At 39.5% G+C, this 17,606-nt stretch overlaps 1 protein-coding gene across 1 annotated transcript in view; it reads left to right on the top strand.

Annotated features, from left to right (window-relative positions):
* Positions 1-2,808: 2,808 nt before the first annotated feature.
* The window catches only part of DDX4 (DEAD-box helicase 4), a 29,556-nt gene continuing 14,758 nt past the window's right edge, over positions 2,809-17,606 (top strand). Inside the window, exons 1-5 of the mRNA XM_026865787.1 lie at positions 2,809-2,877; positions 4,500-4,563; positions 10,134-10,208; positions 11,788-11,809; positions 15,803-16,001. Of these exons, the coding sequence (XP_026721588.1) occupies positions 2,809-2,877; positions 4,500-4,563; positions 10,134-10,208; positions 11,788-11,809; positions 15,803-16,001 (429 nt within the window). The remainder of the gene's footprint in view (positions 2,878-4,499; positions 4,564-10,133; positions 10,209-11,787; positions 11,810-15,802; positions 16,002-17,606) is intronic.

Below are 17,606 nucleotides of genomic sequence, written 5' to 3'. Positions count from 1 at the left end.
TTATGAAGAGAAAAATCAAAATTATGGCCTGTACCCCTGTGTTCAGTAACAAAAGGATAAAAAAATTATTCAGTTTGTTAATTTTACTGCAGCTCCCTTTAATATTATGCCAAGAAGCCGCAATTCTCAGGATTTAGATCAGCAGATACCCCTTAAGTATTTTTTGGACTAAAACAGTGACACAAGGTTAATTTCTGGTAAAATGTACTCTCGGTAAAGCTAAAAAATCTGTTGAGCTGACAGGCATTTTAGATACTGGTGCAAATGTAACCATAAGATCTGTGAGCAGATTGGCTGTTAGCTCTGGTACCTCAAATGCTTTTCAGGGTTGGTGGTCATGCTGTAGCAATTTAAAGCAAGGATCTCATTCATGTAAGAGGCCCAGAAAATTGGGTAACAAATATTCATCCATTTATATTGGAAAACCCCTATTGCATTTTGAGGTCATAACTGTATGACTCAATGAGGAACTCAAATTGGATCAAATTTGTCTTAATCACCACTGTAGCACAACCCACCCTGACACTAACCTTGTAAATCGAATCACCTGTGTGTATTGTCCTGCAACAACTTAAAACTGTTAAGACTTTAAAAGATTTAGTTAGGAACCATAAATTAGATACAGCCGTCGTGGGCCTAACTCATGATGATCTGCATAGCTTATCTGATTATTTTGTGAAAAGATCCTTCACTGACATCACCCAAAGTACTTACAAAGAAGTCAAAACAAGATCTTCACCGCATAGCCAACACCATCTCAGACAGACAAGCATCACAAGTATACTGTTTTCCCCCACAGGACAAACCATCGTAGAAAGAGCATGCCAGACCTTGAAAGTGCTTTTGCAAAAACAAAAGGGGGGAGAGATCTTGGCTCCAGGTCAACCATTTGCTCTGCTGTAAAACGCATGCAATTTTTTTCCACCAGAATGCCAGAGCAATACAAAACCAGGTTTCTTTATCAAGGCATCAAGCTAAAGACATCACTGCAACTCGCCCTGAATACCAGAAAGACTCCATCTCTTCATCAGGGAAGTGGTGTCGACTCTTGGGGACTCACCTCCTCAGAATTATAGCAATCTGTTGTCACTCGGCTGCATTTCAGATATTAAAATATGTACATGTGTCTGTTAATACCTTATCTGGAGCACTGTTTGCATCCTGTCTTACAGTGGGGAGTCAAGCATCTGACCTGCATTCCCCATTCACTGGCTGGTCAGACCACTGTGAAGCATACATCTAGCAAGCTAAAGCTTCTATTACAACAATAACAACAAAGGGGCAAGATGAAAGATATCAATCTATACCTCACAAAAGGCTAAATAAGGCATTATATGTCATGAACATTTTAAACATTTCCCCTGTCTCACAGGTGCCACCACTATTGTGTAATTTTTCATCACAGATACCAGATTGACAAGAAGTCCAGAGCAAAGCTCAAGTGTTAACAAAAAACCTAGAAAGGGGTAACTGAGAAGGACCATATATTTTAATAACCTGGGGAAGAGTTTATGCTTGTGTCTCCACAGGTCTCATCTCCAGTGGTCACCGGCAAGGTGTGTGCAACCACACCTGAGGTGTGAGAGGCAGCCAGCACTCAGGATCCAGCTGTGGGTGCCCCTGTGCGGACAGTTTGCCGTCTCTTCAACTGATCATTCAAGCAGAATGTCTGAGTAATGTTTGCTACTGCAACAGAACAAACTACACTACAGTAGCCAATTCTATTAAGAGAAAATGCTAACAGTAATTGTAACTTCTTAATGAAATATATAAGCTTACTAGTCACTTATGCAATATGTACTTTAGATAAATATAGTTTTACGGTAATTCTACAAGTCCTATCTATGTTTTCCTGCATGTTGAGATAAATAAAACTTGCAAGCCAGGAATTCAGCCCTCTTTCTTTTCTCCACAAAGTCTGTTGCAACAAAAAACACTGGGAAGAGGATATTCTTTTTTTTTTTTAATATATAGCCAGTTTAACCTAGGTTGGTTGTTTTTTTTTTTTAAATTATTATTATTATTATTATTATTATTATTAATTCTAGCTGAGGTATGTTCTGTTAGCTGTTATGCTAATACTTGAATATTTTGTTTGCAGCTAAATCATTAGTAGCTTAATTGTAGTTCTGCAAAACCATGGATTTCACTTTTATCATTAGACGTTTGTAAAATAAATCACGCTTTAACAGTCATACACGAAGAAATAAAAGAATGTTCAGGTGCTCCGAGGGCCGAGCAGGATCATCACCACGGCGGAAGCACTGAGATATTGCAGACATGCACCTCCCCGAGCTCCCCTCTTTCTTCCACATGCCCGAGCGAAGCACGACCTAAAGCTAAACCTGCTGCCCCGCCACCCCACGGCGCCACGAAACTGACGCGGCGGGCGCCGGCGCCGCTGAGCCACCCGTGCAGCTAGGCCGCAGCACACGTGCGCCCGTGACGACACGCGCTCCTATTGGCCGGCGGGCCGGGCACCTCGAGAGCCCGCCAACTGCACGTGCGGAGGCGCTATAAGTAGCTGGGCAAGCGGGGCCATTTTCCTTTCGGGTCGAGGTGCGGCAGCTGGAGGACGGAGGTAGGAGCGGGGCTGGGCCCTTCTCTCCTGGAAGCGGGAGGCTTTTCCCCCCTTTCTTCTCCGTTCCTACCCCCGCGGGACAGGGTGGGGGGCATCGGTTAGGCCAGTGCGGGAGGGGCAGCATCAACAGTGTTCCCTGCATAGGCACCGTGGGTCCCGCTGGGGACAGGCCGGGGGCTGCTGCTAACGTGCTTTGTCTCATGGAAGCAGGTCTGGCAAGGGACATCATGAACCCAGAGAACTGGAATCTGGAGGTGGGGGATGAGGAATCACCCATGCTCCCATCCCTTCAGCAGGTATGGAGTGGCAGCTGTTGGGCTGTCGTGTGTTTGCTTCTCTTCACTTTCTTTCTCCCAGTCCTGGCCCTGCAGTCTGCTTTTATTTTCTCCCTTCTGAGGCATTCCTGTTCCCTTATGTATGTGAAATCTAGTATTCCTGAAGTTGAAGGACGAATTGAGGACAGGTTGCTGGGTTTTCAGTGTTGGTAGACTGCAGGTTTTTGCAGTAATGGGATTGGTTTGATGGTCCTTATTACTGTCTGTTGATTAGTGAAAGGGCATTGGTGGAGTTGTGTTACTGGGGTCTAGCAGAACCATGTGTTTTGGTGGTAGTTATTGGCTGTGGGTTAGATGTGAACTGTAGTTTCTCTCTCTGTGCTGTTGATGTCCTTATAGCTAGTCTATTGTTTCTTTTTAGCTGGCAGTCACTGAATGGGTATTTCTTTTTACCACTGCAACAGATAGAATCTGGGTGACCCTCTCAGCTGATCTGCATTGTTCAGTTAATGTTGACCTTAATATTGGTCCCAAACGTTTAAATGTATAGCTGCTGTAGGAAGGGTGAGGAGTGCACCTGTTTGAGGATTGTAGTTAGGACTTTGAATATCACTTGTAGTATGTTTTTGTAAATATGGTAGGCTGCTGTAGTAGTTCACTGTTACTGAAAAGAGTTTTCCTCCTGGCTAGCAGTTTGCTTGCTGCTGTTTTATTCAACCAGTGCTTTAGGTGAGCTCTAATTGTCTAACCTGAAGACTACTTTTGGTGATGGGGAAAGGGCTTAGATGGCCTTGACCACCAAAAGCTGATACAGAGAAAATACCTGAAGCCTCACCTTTTATTGATAGCAGTGAGTTGTTACATGGAATTGTTTGCATGCAAAACTTCGGTCTTAGAAAATGGGAATCTGACTTTTCAAGCAGGTTTAAATGTGTACAGAAACCAAGTCGACTTAATTGCATCTGTAGCTCTTAATGTGTAAGTGGGTCTCATCATGGTGGTTGCCTTTTAAAATAAGTTAACATGGGCCCTCTTGTTCTGTTTTGCTGTGTATTTTGAAAGCGTTCTTAATACTCAGATTTTTAGGGAAGAAGAGCAAAGAGGCTCATGGATCATGATAGGGATTATGGAACAGTTGTGTTTCCAGATCTGGTTAGTTAACAATCTTCCTTTCCAAGCTCTTGGGAAGCTATCATATATGCAGACATAGGTGGAACTGTTGTGTTTCCTCTCATAGTTTCTGCTTAAGTTGCTTCTGTAAGTTGTCTCTACTCCCCGCTGTGAGCTGGGCTACTACAGCATTTATAAACCCAGTTCACTTAAACTGAAACTGGAAAAGGGGGCTTGTAGGAAGTTATTATCTTGGGTTCGGCTAGGATGGGGTTAATTTTCATAAACTGGAAGGGAGCATAGCCAGGACAGGTGACCCGAACCAGACAAGGGGATACTCGACACCCTGCTGACCTCATATTCAGTATATAACTGGAGGGAGTGGGGGGTGATCGCAGCTCGGAAAGGGTCTGAGTGTGGGAGGCGAACAATTGTGTTGTGCATCACTCGCAGAAGTGCAAGATTTAGCAACTGCATTTGTATTTATGTACTTTGGCTTGAAATTAACATGTTGTGTCTTTTTTCTTTTGTAGATTAACTTACCTGAAAGACCAGAAAGCCCCTTGTTCTACCGCAGTCCAAGTACAGGATCATTTGGTATGTGAAAGGCACTTTAGATTTTACTGACATTTGGGGAAGTTGATCACTTGATTAGTTTGGAGATTAAAGCAAACCACAATGTTATCACTGATGTTTTCATGTGTCCCCCAAGGAGTTAGCAACATCAAATTATATGGGTAACATGAGTAGACTTTCCTTTTGACCCTCAACCCTTCATTTACTGTAATTTATTGAATACAGCATATAACTTCTAATGAGAGCTGATAAGTATTACCTCACGTACGTTTCTAAAAGTGGCTGTGCTAAACATCAACATTATTGAAAATAAGTGGTATATGTGGTGTTGAGCAGTTCTGGTGAGGTTCTGTGTGACAGTTGTGTTGAAAACAAGAAAAGGTCAGATGAAGTTGTTGAATGGAAATTTAGATCCATTTTAAAAAAAACACCAAAACCACAAGGCAAAATGTTGAAGTTTGATATCAAGTTTCTGTAAAGCACACTTGGTCTAATGAAAATGATACCTTTATAAACTTGAACAGAAGTTTTAGATGTAGAAGTTTGAAGAATTTTAGATATAGAAGATAGAAGTTTTAAATATGCCAAGCCAGGGTTACTGCTGAAGGTAGTTTGCCCCAGGCTTTACTTTGTGTGACTCTACAGTAGTCGGATCAGGGAACAGGTCTCTGGGTTAAGGTAGTTTGGGTGTTCTCAATGTAGTCTCTGAAGTTAGGAATGGTCTTTACTTGATATTTTGACTTCAGTGAAATTCAGTCTGAGGTAGAAAGTTTTTGAGCTTAATCATGTAGTTAATCCAACTGTGGAAGAACAACCTAAACTTTATTTTAACAAATTGTAATTAGTACGAGTTATGGTCATATCATAGAATCATAAAACAGCCCAGGTTGGAAGAGACCTTGGAAGATCATCTGGCCTGACCTTTCATTGTAAAGGAAGCTTAAATGAGATTGTCTAGCACCCTATCCAACCTCATTTTGAAAATCTCTGGTGATGGGAACTCCACTATGTCCCTGGTGAAGTTGTTCCAGTGAATGTTTTCACTGTAAACAATGTATTCTATCCAGATGAAAATTCTTCCAGTGCAGCATGTTTATATTCTCCATGTGGCTCTTTGTGAAGGGAGACCTCCTGTTGTCTTTATAGCATGTCTCAAGTACTAGGATACTGTGATAAGATCCTCCCTGGACCTTTTCTTCCAGGGAGAAAAGACCTAACTTGCTCAGCCTTTTCTCATAGGGCAGGTTCTCCATATCTTTCTAACTGCTCATGTGTTTGAACAATCAGATCATGGCAGTACATTTATGGCTGAGGTATCCATCCCCCGCCCTTTAGTGTATAGCTGAAAGGCAGACTTAGTTTCTCCAATTCCTTGTCCCTAAGATATTGGGAAATTAGGAGCAGCACAATAAGTGTCACTTGTGCTACTTGATTTACAGTGAATTTGGACAGTTACAGGAAGTAGAAAGTTTGGAGGACAGGTTTTGCATTCATCCTAGAACAGCAGAACGTTTTTTTTGAGATCTTCACAACCTTGCGAGATTGCTAACTTCAGCAATAGTTTGACTCAGAACAAATGGGAAAAGGCAGTGCCTGTGAAGAGGGCTTAAATTGCAAATTAGGCAAAAGTGAGTCTCAGGGCTTCATGTTATATTCCAGCTCACTCTTCTGACTAGCTGTCAGCTCTGCATCTTATTTTTGCAATATGTAATGAAAAAGTTAACTTGTGTATTATCAGATTTGTGCCTCTTGTACTGAACTCATGGCAGGGAGGGCTTTTCCTGCAAATGTCTTGCTTTCACAGTCACATTAACCATTCCTTTCCCAAGGTAGGCATATTGTGTCATTTTAGATCAGAGTGAGCAATTTCAAAGTGTCTGTTTTGGCTTAACACAACCTTTCTGGTTTGTTTTATTGGTAGAGTTCCTTATCAGCTGTTTTCAAGCATAAGTAATAGCACTGAGATTATTTATGCTACATACAAGCAAACCTTGTTTGCTGTTTAAAGAAGGACTTAAAGAGCTAAAGCTGTTCAGGAATTCCAGAGGTGAGGCTCTTAGTTGATAGGATTATGCATCTTGTCTTGACCTTGTTTAAAAGGGTGCCTTTCCCTACAACATGATGGAAAAAGGTGTCCTTTTTTTTCCTCTTTTCAAGAAAGGCTGCATGGGCCTTACTACATTTTCCCTTGCAAAGCTTCTAATTTATTAAAAGATTGTGCTTCAGATAAGTTTTAATTTAAGCACTTCGGAGCTGCTCTTTTGAATGCCATGCCCTTGTAGGCTCTGTATAGTTTATATTAGTGTTTCAGCTTACTTGTTTGACACTAAATACTATGGGTAGAATTAGTGTATGTAGGTTAAACTTTAACTTTGATTTTTTTCTTTGAAACAATATCTAGTAGTAGTACTCTTATGTAAATCCTTGTAATGAGGGTAAGCTAAAAGTAGGATCTCAAATTATTTTTTAATAAAACTTTACTTGAAGTGAATTCATTCTTTGTATTGCTTCTTCATTAAAGCAAAACTCTTTACAAGCTGATGGTTCTGAATTTTCATCAGTTCTGAAGGAGGTTTTTTCTGTTCCACACTCCTTTGGTACTTAAACTCAACAACCCACCCACAAAAAAAACTCCAAGCAAAAACCAGAATTCAAGTCTTGCCAAAATGATATTTAGTATGTACAAGATTTGGGAATAGATGTCTCTGAAATGTATTAAAATCAGGTTTTAAATCCCAAAATACAGTAGTAAGCTATAAGTAAATGCATATGATGAGGAGATTGGTGGATCTAACAGCTGTTTTTCATGGATATGCTGCTGCAATGCTAGATTTTAATTCCAGTGAACTGGAAGCAAGGATTCATTCTAGTCCTCTTAATCTATCAAATATTGCTTGAAAATTAGTAAACTTAGAATGGTAAATGGTATAGTGACAAATTAAATACTAGCATTTGATACTTCTAGACTCTCTGTAAGACAAGCTAGCTTGCAAACATACATAGACATGAATTGCATGAATAATTTGCTTAGTAGTCAAATCAAAGTTGCTATACTTTTACCAATTTTAAGTTCGTTGTCAAGTAACATGGCAGTCTACAACTGATTTGGTGTAAGTGCTAAACATAGCAGACTAGTGTAGAGTGATTATTGGTTCTGTCCTATTCACTGTCTATAAACCTGTGGTTTTGTCCAGCATCGTTCATTAGTAAGATAGTAAACACAGATGGCAGCATGGTGAAGGAACTTATTACAGCAGGTGCATTACTGATCAAGTATTTTGTTGACACATGATGTACTTTCCAAAAACTTTAAATTTTGAATTAACTTAGTGTGCTGTGGAAATATCAGTGGAAGAGGAGTGATAGAGTAAGAATGGATTAGGATGGGAAGTAAATGGGAAGAGTCGTCACCCCATTAAAGGCGAATAGACTTGATCAATGGAAGCCAATCTGTAGTGGTAAATCATAAAAATATCAATTTAAATAATTGGTAAGGGGTTTTTATTTGTTGGTTGTTACATGTTAGATTAAACATGAGTATCAGAATCTTTTATACTGACTTTGCCACAAACTACTCAAATTTTCCAAGTGAGCAGGAACTTCGAACATTGTTCAGGCTATAAGCAGCAGTTTTAACATTTTGTTTAATATTGTATGAGCAAAGTTCCCTAACTGAGTGACTTGATACTCAATTGGTAAAGGAAAACACTGTTTTCCTTTGACAAATTCTTGTATACACATGATCTTTAGCTAATATATTTGCCTTGTTGCAGAATGTACTGTACCTAGTGGATTGGTTTTGTTCAGAGGTAGCTATATAAATATGTTAAGCAGTGTTAACTTGGAAGGAAAACAGTAGCAATCAGTTTCTGTGATAAGTCACATGTGTACATCATGGAATTTTGTAGACTTCATGTTTTGATTTCATATTTCATATCTTTGTGATGGTTGCTGATGTCCCCTGATCTTGACTTTAATACTGCAGAATAGGGAATTTTGTATTTTATAGAAATCACTGAGGTTGGAATGCAACTCTGAAGACTGGCCAGTCTGATCACAACCCTTGAAGCCCAGTGGTTCAGCCTAATTTGTCTTCCTCTCTGTCGAATTATGTAGGCTGTACTTTTGCATTGTGAGATAAGTAGGTGGGGGAGGGGCTGCAGTGCTGTCTCCTGTGAGAAGCTTCCCCAGCTCCAGGCCAGACCCACCTCTGGCCAAGGCTGAGCCAATCAGTGACAGTGGCTGTGCCTCCATAACATATTTAAGAAGGGAGGGGAGGAAGGCTGCTGGAGAACCAGCAGTGGAGAGGAATGAGATGAAAGGAACAACAATGCAGAAGCTGAGGCCAGTGAAGGTGGGGGTGGAAGGTGCTCCAGGAATTGGAGCAGAGATTCCCCTGCAGCCCCTGGTGCAGCCCCCGGTGAGGCAGGCTGTGCCCCTGCAGCCCATGGAGGTCCACGATGGAGCAGATCTCCACCTGCAGCCCCTGGGGACCCCACTCAGAGCAGGTTGCTGTACCCAAAGAACACTGTGATTCCATGGGAAGCCTGAGCTGGAGCAGGCTGTTCCTGAAGGACTGCATGTTGTGGAAGGGACCTACACTGGAGCAGTTCATGAAGAGGTGCAGCCCGTGGGAAGGACTTGTATTGGAGCAGTTTGAGGATGACTGTCTTTTGTGGGAGGGACCTCACATTGGAGCAGGGGAAGAGTGTGACAAGTCCTCCCCTCTGAGGAGGAAGGAGTGTCAGAGACATGTGATGAACTGACTATAACCCCTATTCCCTGTGCCCCTGGGGGGGGGAGCAGGTAGAAAAATCAGAAAGTCCAGGAAGAAGGGAGTGGTGGGGGAAGGTGTTTCGGAGGTTTGGGTTTATTTCTCATTATCTTACTCTGGTTTGATATGTAACAAATTAATTTGATCTTTTTTCCCTGATTCTGTGTGTGTTGCCCCTGACTGTAATTAGTGAGTGAGCCCTCCCTTGGGGGGGGGGGGGGGAGAGCAACCAGTCTCATGGTGTTTAGTTGATCTGTTTGTATATGAGGATGTTATGGGAGACAGTACCTTACTTTCTTCTTGTTTTCCTCTTCCAGGTGCTGTTGAAAGACCTAACAGAAGTCAACATATGCAGAATTATTTTGAAGGGTATTCTAGGAGTAGAGGTAGAATTGCAGGGTTAAAATATGTAATTTTGCGAATCGTTAAGCCTTCCTTTTGGACAAAAGATTTAGAATGGAGAATTTTACAACAGAGATTCCGGAAATTCAGATTTCACTGTGTTAGTAGCAGTACTGTTGCTGAGTGGTGCTATTTCTTACAGAAAACAGTAGTTAGACCTGTCCAGAACTTTGTAATTTTACTTTTCTTTGTCTTGCAAAAAGGGCACCTTTGTTATGTGGTGGTTTTTTGTTGAGTGGGAGGTAGGCTGCAAATCTGAGGTGCCTTTCAGCAGGAATAATTCTGTAATTTCACTGAGTTTAAAAAAAAAACCACAGACTGAAACAAGAAAAATAAAAATCCCAAACCCAAAAGACTACCCTAATGTCAAAGATAGCTTTGAATGTGAAGATGACTCTTTTTTTTCTAATTATAGATGCTGATGAATGTCTGAACAGACAATATCAACCAGTGAGTGGGTTTGGTGGCAGAAGGAATTTTGGAAACAGAGGTAACTTTCTGGAGTGTCTGTAATTCTAGCGGCTAGTCTTATTTGGTACATTAAATTTTCCCCATTCAGGTACTCAGTTTTCTTGTGTCAGAGCCAAAAGTGTATTTATGACTAGCAGGGTTAATACCAATCCTTATTTCTACGTAATGTAGGCACTTCGTATCACCCCTTAATTTTGAATGCACAACATAAAATACTCCACCATATTTGCCAGAAGGCAGGACTCTACACTTAAAATCAATGTTTTCTTTACATCTTGCTTTGATTCCATTTCCCTGGAGGGAGGTATTTTTCTGATTTTGTTATAGTGTAGTATAAAAGTCAGCTGAATATTAATATTCACATATATGCTATGAGGGAGCATACCAGTGCTTTTCTACAGAAGACCTGAAAGCTAGCTTTCTTTAGTATCCATAAAGCAATATTTAATCCCTGTCCTCTTCCTGCTTACAATGGCGAGTGCCACTCTTGCATGCAATGCACATTGAAGAGGTTAATAGATGGCAGTTTGGCAGTACTACCACATATGTTTCCACCAGGTACTATCCGAAGCACATAGGACAGTGGAAGCTACCGGTGCTTAGCATCTATCTTGATAGTTCTATGGCTGTAAGTGGGGCTGGCATGAAACAAGGAAGACGGAAACTCTAGTCCTGTTTTGGGGTTGTTTAGCAAAAGTTCTGACCTGAACAGCTGTGGAGACCCTTGGAAGTTGTATAGAATTTTTTTTTGAAAGAACAAATATGATTTCTTCATCTCTTGTATTGATGCCCAGTATGGTAGGGGTACGCTGGAATTGTTTGACTCAGTGTTGACCTTGGTGCTGTAGAATGCCAAACAGTTCTACTGTAGACTCTGGCAATTGCAAAGCAACTCACAAGCTGTATTTAAGGTCTATAGTGTTTATGCATGTTTATATGTAGACTGTCTTTTGCATGTGAGCCTGTAAGATGTGATTTTTCATTTTTTAATTTGGCAAAACTTAAATGATGTATAAATTGGTATGCATCAAGCACTGGTGGAGAAGGAGCTACAGATGCTGTGGTAGGAGAACTTGTTGGTCTCATTTAGCAGAAGTTGCTCTTTTTCACTACAAGATGATGGAATAGGTGTTCACTTGAATACAGGCAAAGGACTAAATGACAATTTAAGTCAACTGCTTGGATCTTAAACACCTAAACTGTCCAATCTAAAATGAGAAGTACATTTTTGTGTGTGTGGCTGCTTACTTCCTCCCCATCAGGAGGGTGACTAGGGAAAGGGGTTAGAAATATATACTAAATACTTTACACTGCCTATCACAAGCAACTGAAAAGCAGATCTGAGTAATAAAATAGAAGTTGATAGATCTGAAAGGCAGGTTTTTAAATCCTTGCTCCATAGGAGGCAGCAACTGTAGTAATACTTCACTACAGTACTGTTATGAAAACTGAGAAGGTACAAGTGCTGTGAGTTGTTGTGTGACTGAACCAGAGGATTGAACTGATCTGGATCATAACTGAAGAGTTAAAAGGTAGTAGCTTATATAGTGTATATGCATGTAAAGTCAAATACTTAATGTTCAATTTACTTCTTGCAGGAAGTAATACTACAGAAGAGCAGTATGCTCTTCTACTTTTTGGCAAAAAATACTCCTTTTTTTTCATAAGCTTAGGCAAATCAATTAGTTTTATTGTACTTTTTATCTGAAGAAATAAGGACTGTGAAGAATAATTGCTAAGTAAAAGGCACTGGACATGCACCTGCAAAATTGGACCAACTAAGTTGTTTGCTGTGCTGTACTGCTGATTTTGAAGAAACGAAATGTTGTAGGAGGTTCTAACATACAAAGTAGTGGTTTTAAAGGATTTCCTGTTAGCTTTGAGCTGAGGTAAGGTTTTTTTCATGTTGGCTAGTTTGGTCGTTCTTTCCGGGTTTGCTTGTCCGCTGAGCTATGAAATAGCTTTTCTTCAGCCATGTTGTGGAACATGGATGATGTATGAATAATAGTATCATGAGGAATAATACAGCATAGGTTGGAGTTAGAAACTATCTTTTGGGGCTGTTGCACTGCAGAGTGTTTCAAGTAAAATAGTAGTAGCTTTAAGAATAATATTTCTTTATACTATTTTAGACACTATATCCCATACACTGTATTAGTGACAGGTATTAAAGATCAGTCTAGCATTTTTCTTGGCTCTAAACGAAGAGGAGTGTTGGGAGGTCGTGCAGGTGAGACTTTTTAATAGGGTGGTGAGCCTTTCAGAATTCTTCACTGATTTTTGGCAATGCACTACCATCTTAGCTTTGCTAAATGCTGTCTCACTGATTGTTCTCCCTGTCTGAATTAAGAGTTTACTGCAAATGTTGAACAGCTTGCTTGCATGCCCACACAAGATGTATTTGTAACTTAAACAAATTTTAGCAATTGGATCTTCACAGCTGTTGTCCATAATGCTGTTTTCTTGGTCCTGCTGCCACTGGTCAGTTAATGCACAGTGGAGGTACTAATCCCAGAATTCCAAGCAAGCCTTTAAGAGCTGCTCACTTTTAAAATAGTTGCTCTAGGGTTTTTCCACCCCACCCATAAAGGGAAGTATTGTTTTAGGTTTTTCCAGGCTGACAAGTAAGGCTTGTGTCTGAGAGGCCAGCTTTTCGTAAGGACTTTAATCTGTTGGGATTTTTGCTGCTTACAAAGGGTTTTTTCCCCTCATGGTTCTATTTTGCTTTGCTGCTGGTGGTACTGTAATCTATGTTTTATGCTACCTAGAGCATAGTAATCTATCACTCTCAAAAGTCCCCATAATCCAAACTAGAAATTCCATTAAATAGTGTACTCGGTACTGGATGCCAGTAGTAAATATTCTCCATTTAAGAATAGAGAATATTAAATAGTCTCTATTTAAAAACATTTTGTGTGATCCTGGTAAAACGATTTTTCGCTGTAGAAAAGATATAATGATTAGTACACATTTTCAGAAGTGCTACTTAATATCCAAAGAATAATTGATTTGCCTCTATTTGACATAGTTAATTTTTTCATATATTTAGTTCAAATAACGATTTTTTTTTTCCTTTTGGAACTTAAGTGTTTATAGAAGCAGCATGCTAATATTCATAGTGGACATAACTGCATCATTAATGCAGGATAGTTATTCCTTAATTTTTGTGATGGTTGTGTAAAGTATTTGTATGTGAAGACTGTTAAGGATATTGGTAGGCAACAGTTGCACTAGTTTGTATGAACAGCTTGTTCTTTCCTATTCACTCAGTCTTGTGTTGGTTGTCTACATTGCTAGGTTCCTTTCTGTTCAGAGGGGCCTTACTTTAAAGGGTTTTTTTAACATTCTTTGAAATCAGTATCACAGTTTCTTGCACAGAGTAGCTAGATGCTACCGCTTTAGTTTAAGGCTTTTTCTATTCTGTGTATAGTAAGAGTAGGACTTGAAACAGATTCTGGAAATGCTACTGTTAATAGCTCAATCTTGAATACAGTTTTTATATATGCAAGATAGAGTACTTTCTCACTCTTAAGAATAAATGTCATTGTTTTTTCAGTGGTAATGAAAGCAACACACAATGTGTGAATGTCAAGGTCAGAATTTTAATGGCATGAATATTATAAATGTGTGGCTGTTGAAATAACAGGATAGTTTTCTGATTTAATTTTTCTCCTAACTCTTGAAAAATCACTGTGAAGTTTATGGCTATGGCTCTTCAGTTATTCAGAAGTTGGTTATGTAGCATAAAACAAGTATCTTTGGATTTTGTGGAAAAGTTGAATGGTTCTTAAAACCAACATGCTGTAATGGTAAGCATGTGTGAATTACTTGTTACAACATTTGTTGATTAGTTGGGGGGGGGGAATCACCGAAGAGGTAACAGAGGGTTATAAAACTCAAATTTCTGTGGCATGTCAATTTGTTATGATTTCTTTGCTCATGATTCATCTTGGGTGAGTATAGAGCCCTTTCAAAGCATATACTGGATTTAGGAGGGATAATTACTCTTGATTGTCTTTAAATACAACTTGCTTCATTTAGACACCTTGTGATGACCATCTGGGATGACTGCATTTATTTGATAAGGGGCTTATTACAAGTCAAGTAAGGACCAGGTGTGTCTTGTGAAGTCTGTCAGCAAGATGCTGAGTTTAATTCCTTCATATTATTACTGCAAGGTCCTGCTAAGCTTGGTGTTCTGACATCCTCTCTTTCTGCCCTTTAAAACATAAATATGGGGCCTTTGTCTTCTGACATTTTATAACTAAGCTTTTGTTGCTTGTTTAAATATTTCCACTCATTCTGCCAACCATATCAGGACCCCTAGTTGAGTTTTTTAAGTGTCTCTAGGTATTTTTCATAAAGGTTCTTGGATTTTTCTGTTAAATTAACTTGTTTCCTAAAAGTGGTTAATTTTGGAATGCTTCCTTTAACAGCAGCAGAACACAAAGAAAAAACAGGTTCTGAAAAACGTAAGTACCTTCTTCAAACTAATAGGCCAGTTTTAATTTTCTTTTAACTCAAGGAACATTCTTTAAGTTACTGGAAACTAATAGAGTAAAAAAGGTAGCAATATGGGTAAATGCATAACCATCTTCATGTAACATGAGTTGCCAAGCAAATGCGGTTAGTATGTTTAAACTTTGTTAATCTTTAAATTACTGGACAACACAAGTGGTTGTTATCACCTAAAGACTAGCTTTTCAGAATGGAGTTCTATAGAATTTTTCTGTTTCTGGCTGTTTCTTCTTTCAAGTAGTAAAGCCTGTCTACCTGAGCCACAGGTGTTAGAAAACTTAATTGGCAATAGTGTAGGCTTCTAAGTGATGATAGTCATTAAAGCAAACCATGAAGGAACACTAGATTATCAGTTTCAGATGCTGTAGCATCTGGTAAACAGGCTTGATGTGTTACTGAATACAAATTAATAAATTTCAGGATTTGTATATGCAGGCGATCAGATTGAAATGTATGATGAATGATGTATTCAATGTGTCAGTTGGGACAATCATTAGAAGGTTTACTTACCTTGCCATGGTTTTTTGCAAGTGACGTTAGCCTTACATTGCCTTTCTCTTACTCTTGAAATGTAAAAAGAAAAATAGCGAACTCCTGACTTCTGTGTGAATAACTTTCATTCCTCATCTTCCTCATTTGAGGTCTCTGTGAAATGGCTTCTATTGCCAGTCTTTTAGTGAGCATCAAATAATTAGTTTTATACCTTTGAGTGTATTATCTTGAAAAATACCTTAAGGAATACAGAACTATAAATGTACTGCCATGAACAGATTAATTTTATCCTTGTGTATTAAATGTATTGTTATTCAATGGGATAATTAGTATAATGAATTTTTGTGGTAGAATTTTTTTTTTGCATGGTGGTGAACTAGAGCCTAATTTCATTTTTGTGAGTAGCTCTTTAAAGTAAGATCCATGAGCAAATGTGAGAAAAAATGCTTGACAAAAGCCTAAGTTTAAGGGAGTTCTAGCCTAGTAGTATAAAATTGTTCTATTAGAATTAATTTATAAAATTTCTTGTCTTCCTGGAAACTGGACAGAAGCCTGAAGGATATCCCACTGAACTTAACTTCAGCAGGTCCATTCTTAAAACAGTTTTATTTTCATTTTTCTTCATATTGTTTATGAACTTACGTGCTTGTGTTTTCAAGGTCCAAGGGTGACTTATGTGCCCCCTCCTCCACCAGATGATGAAGCAGCCATCTTTGCACATTATCAGACAGGAATTAATTTTGACAAGTATGATGAAAATGTTGTGGAAGTGTCAGGACATGACCCTCCAGCACCACTGCTGGTTAGTGAACTCATTAATCTCAGGGTTTATGTGGAACACAACTCTGCAAGGATGTATATATACAAAGTCTAATAATATTCGCTGCTAATGGAAAATTTTTTGAATGTTGCAGACAGTACTGTGTTGGAGGGAGATGCTGTCCACTTGAAAGATATAAATTTGAATTCAAAATTATATTGATAAACTACAGAAGTGTCCCAGAGAAAGTAATACTGAATAGACAGAAAGTGTAGTCCTTAAATGGCAGAAAAATACCACTTTAGATCTTGAAAGAAAGGTCTTAGGCAGCAGTTTGTGAGAAGGCTGTTACTGGGGAACCCTTAACACTGTAAATTAACAGCTGTAGGAGCAGTTTTTATTTGGACAGAGGTGTGTTTGAAGTAATTTCTGGGGTTGCTGTTTATTGTTTAAAAGTAATATATAATGTTGCTTCTATTCCATACCAGGTAGCTAGTGTGTTGTTTTGTTTTGTTTTTTTTTTCCTCAAAAGATCTTAAGAATGAGGAAGAAGGGTGGAGGGTGTAGTAGCACCTGTGTTGAAGGAGGAGATGCAGAGGCTTTTTTCCCATCCATCTTCTGAAAGATTTTCTAACTGAAGTTAAACTGATTTTGTCATGTATAATGATTTTTCTTCTGGGGTAGGAATGTTGCTTTAGCTCCTCTTGTTAGTTCTAGCACAAAAACTAAGTGTGTATATGAAATGCTGGGGTTTCAACCCCAAGCCTCAGATTAAGGTTGACATGTGGGTGATTACCACAGCCCTTCCCAAAGGGGGGGTGAGTTTGCCTTTAGGCTTTCCTCCAGGGTGTGGCTGGCCTTGCAGGGAGAGCCATTGGGTAAATGAGCCCCAGGTGTCTGCATTAAGTAAACAAAGGTCAGGTGTCCTGCTTAGAGATAAAAGCTGGGACCACTTGCAGGAAGGGGCAGTGTCTGTCTGTGAGGTGGATGCACTTTGCAGAGTTTCCTGTTGGGGAGGAACCTCCTGACTCCCTGGGACTGGGCTCCAGTCAGCTCTGGCATTTTTTAAAAGTGGGCTGTGTAGGGATTCAGTGTGTGGCTTCCTTGGTCTTTTGTATTTGGTTTGACTCGGTTGTCTCCCATCCCTTCTGTGGGAGACTGCATTTCACCATTTATTCCATCCATTGTTGGTTGTGTGGTGTCGTTGTTGGGGTCAGTGGGGTTGATGTCCATTATGTATAATCTGACTGAATTGTTTGTACCCCCATAGCTCACCCATGTACTGACCCTTTTGTATCAGATACAACTTGGTTATTGGTTCATCTTTATGCTGGCTGTGTCCTTTATGCTAGGCCTGATAATTGGCAAAACAGTATGTCCTATGTGAAATGTAACAGAAAAGTTTTAGTCTGTTTTTTGGCTTCTGAGATGTTTCTGTCAAAGCTAAATAAGACCAGCTGAAGGCCTTCACTGTCCTACAAACAACATTATTTCAGTGACATGGGCAAGTTGAAGAAACCCTTGGGGCTCTGACATGTAGGAACCATGGCAATCTACATGATTGGCAAGACCCCCTCAAAAGTTAATACTTTTTAGTGTTTTAATGTCTGTATCCTATGGTAAGCATCTTAGTTTTTAAACTCTTAA

This window comes from Athene cunicularia, assembly GCF_003259725.1.
Source record: "Athene cunicularia isolate RWA chromosome Z unlocalized genomic scaffold, athCun1 chrZ_part1, whole genome shotgun sequence".
NCBI classification, from domain to species: Eukaryota; Metazoa; Chordata; class Aves; order Strigiformes; family Strigidae; genus Athene; species Athene cunicularia.
This window is presented reverse-complemented; position numbering and strand designations above follow the sequence as displayed.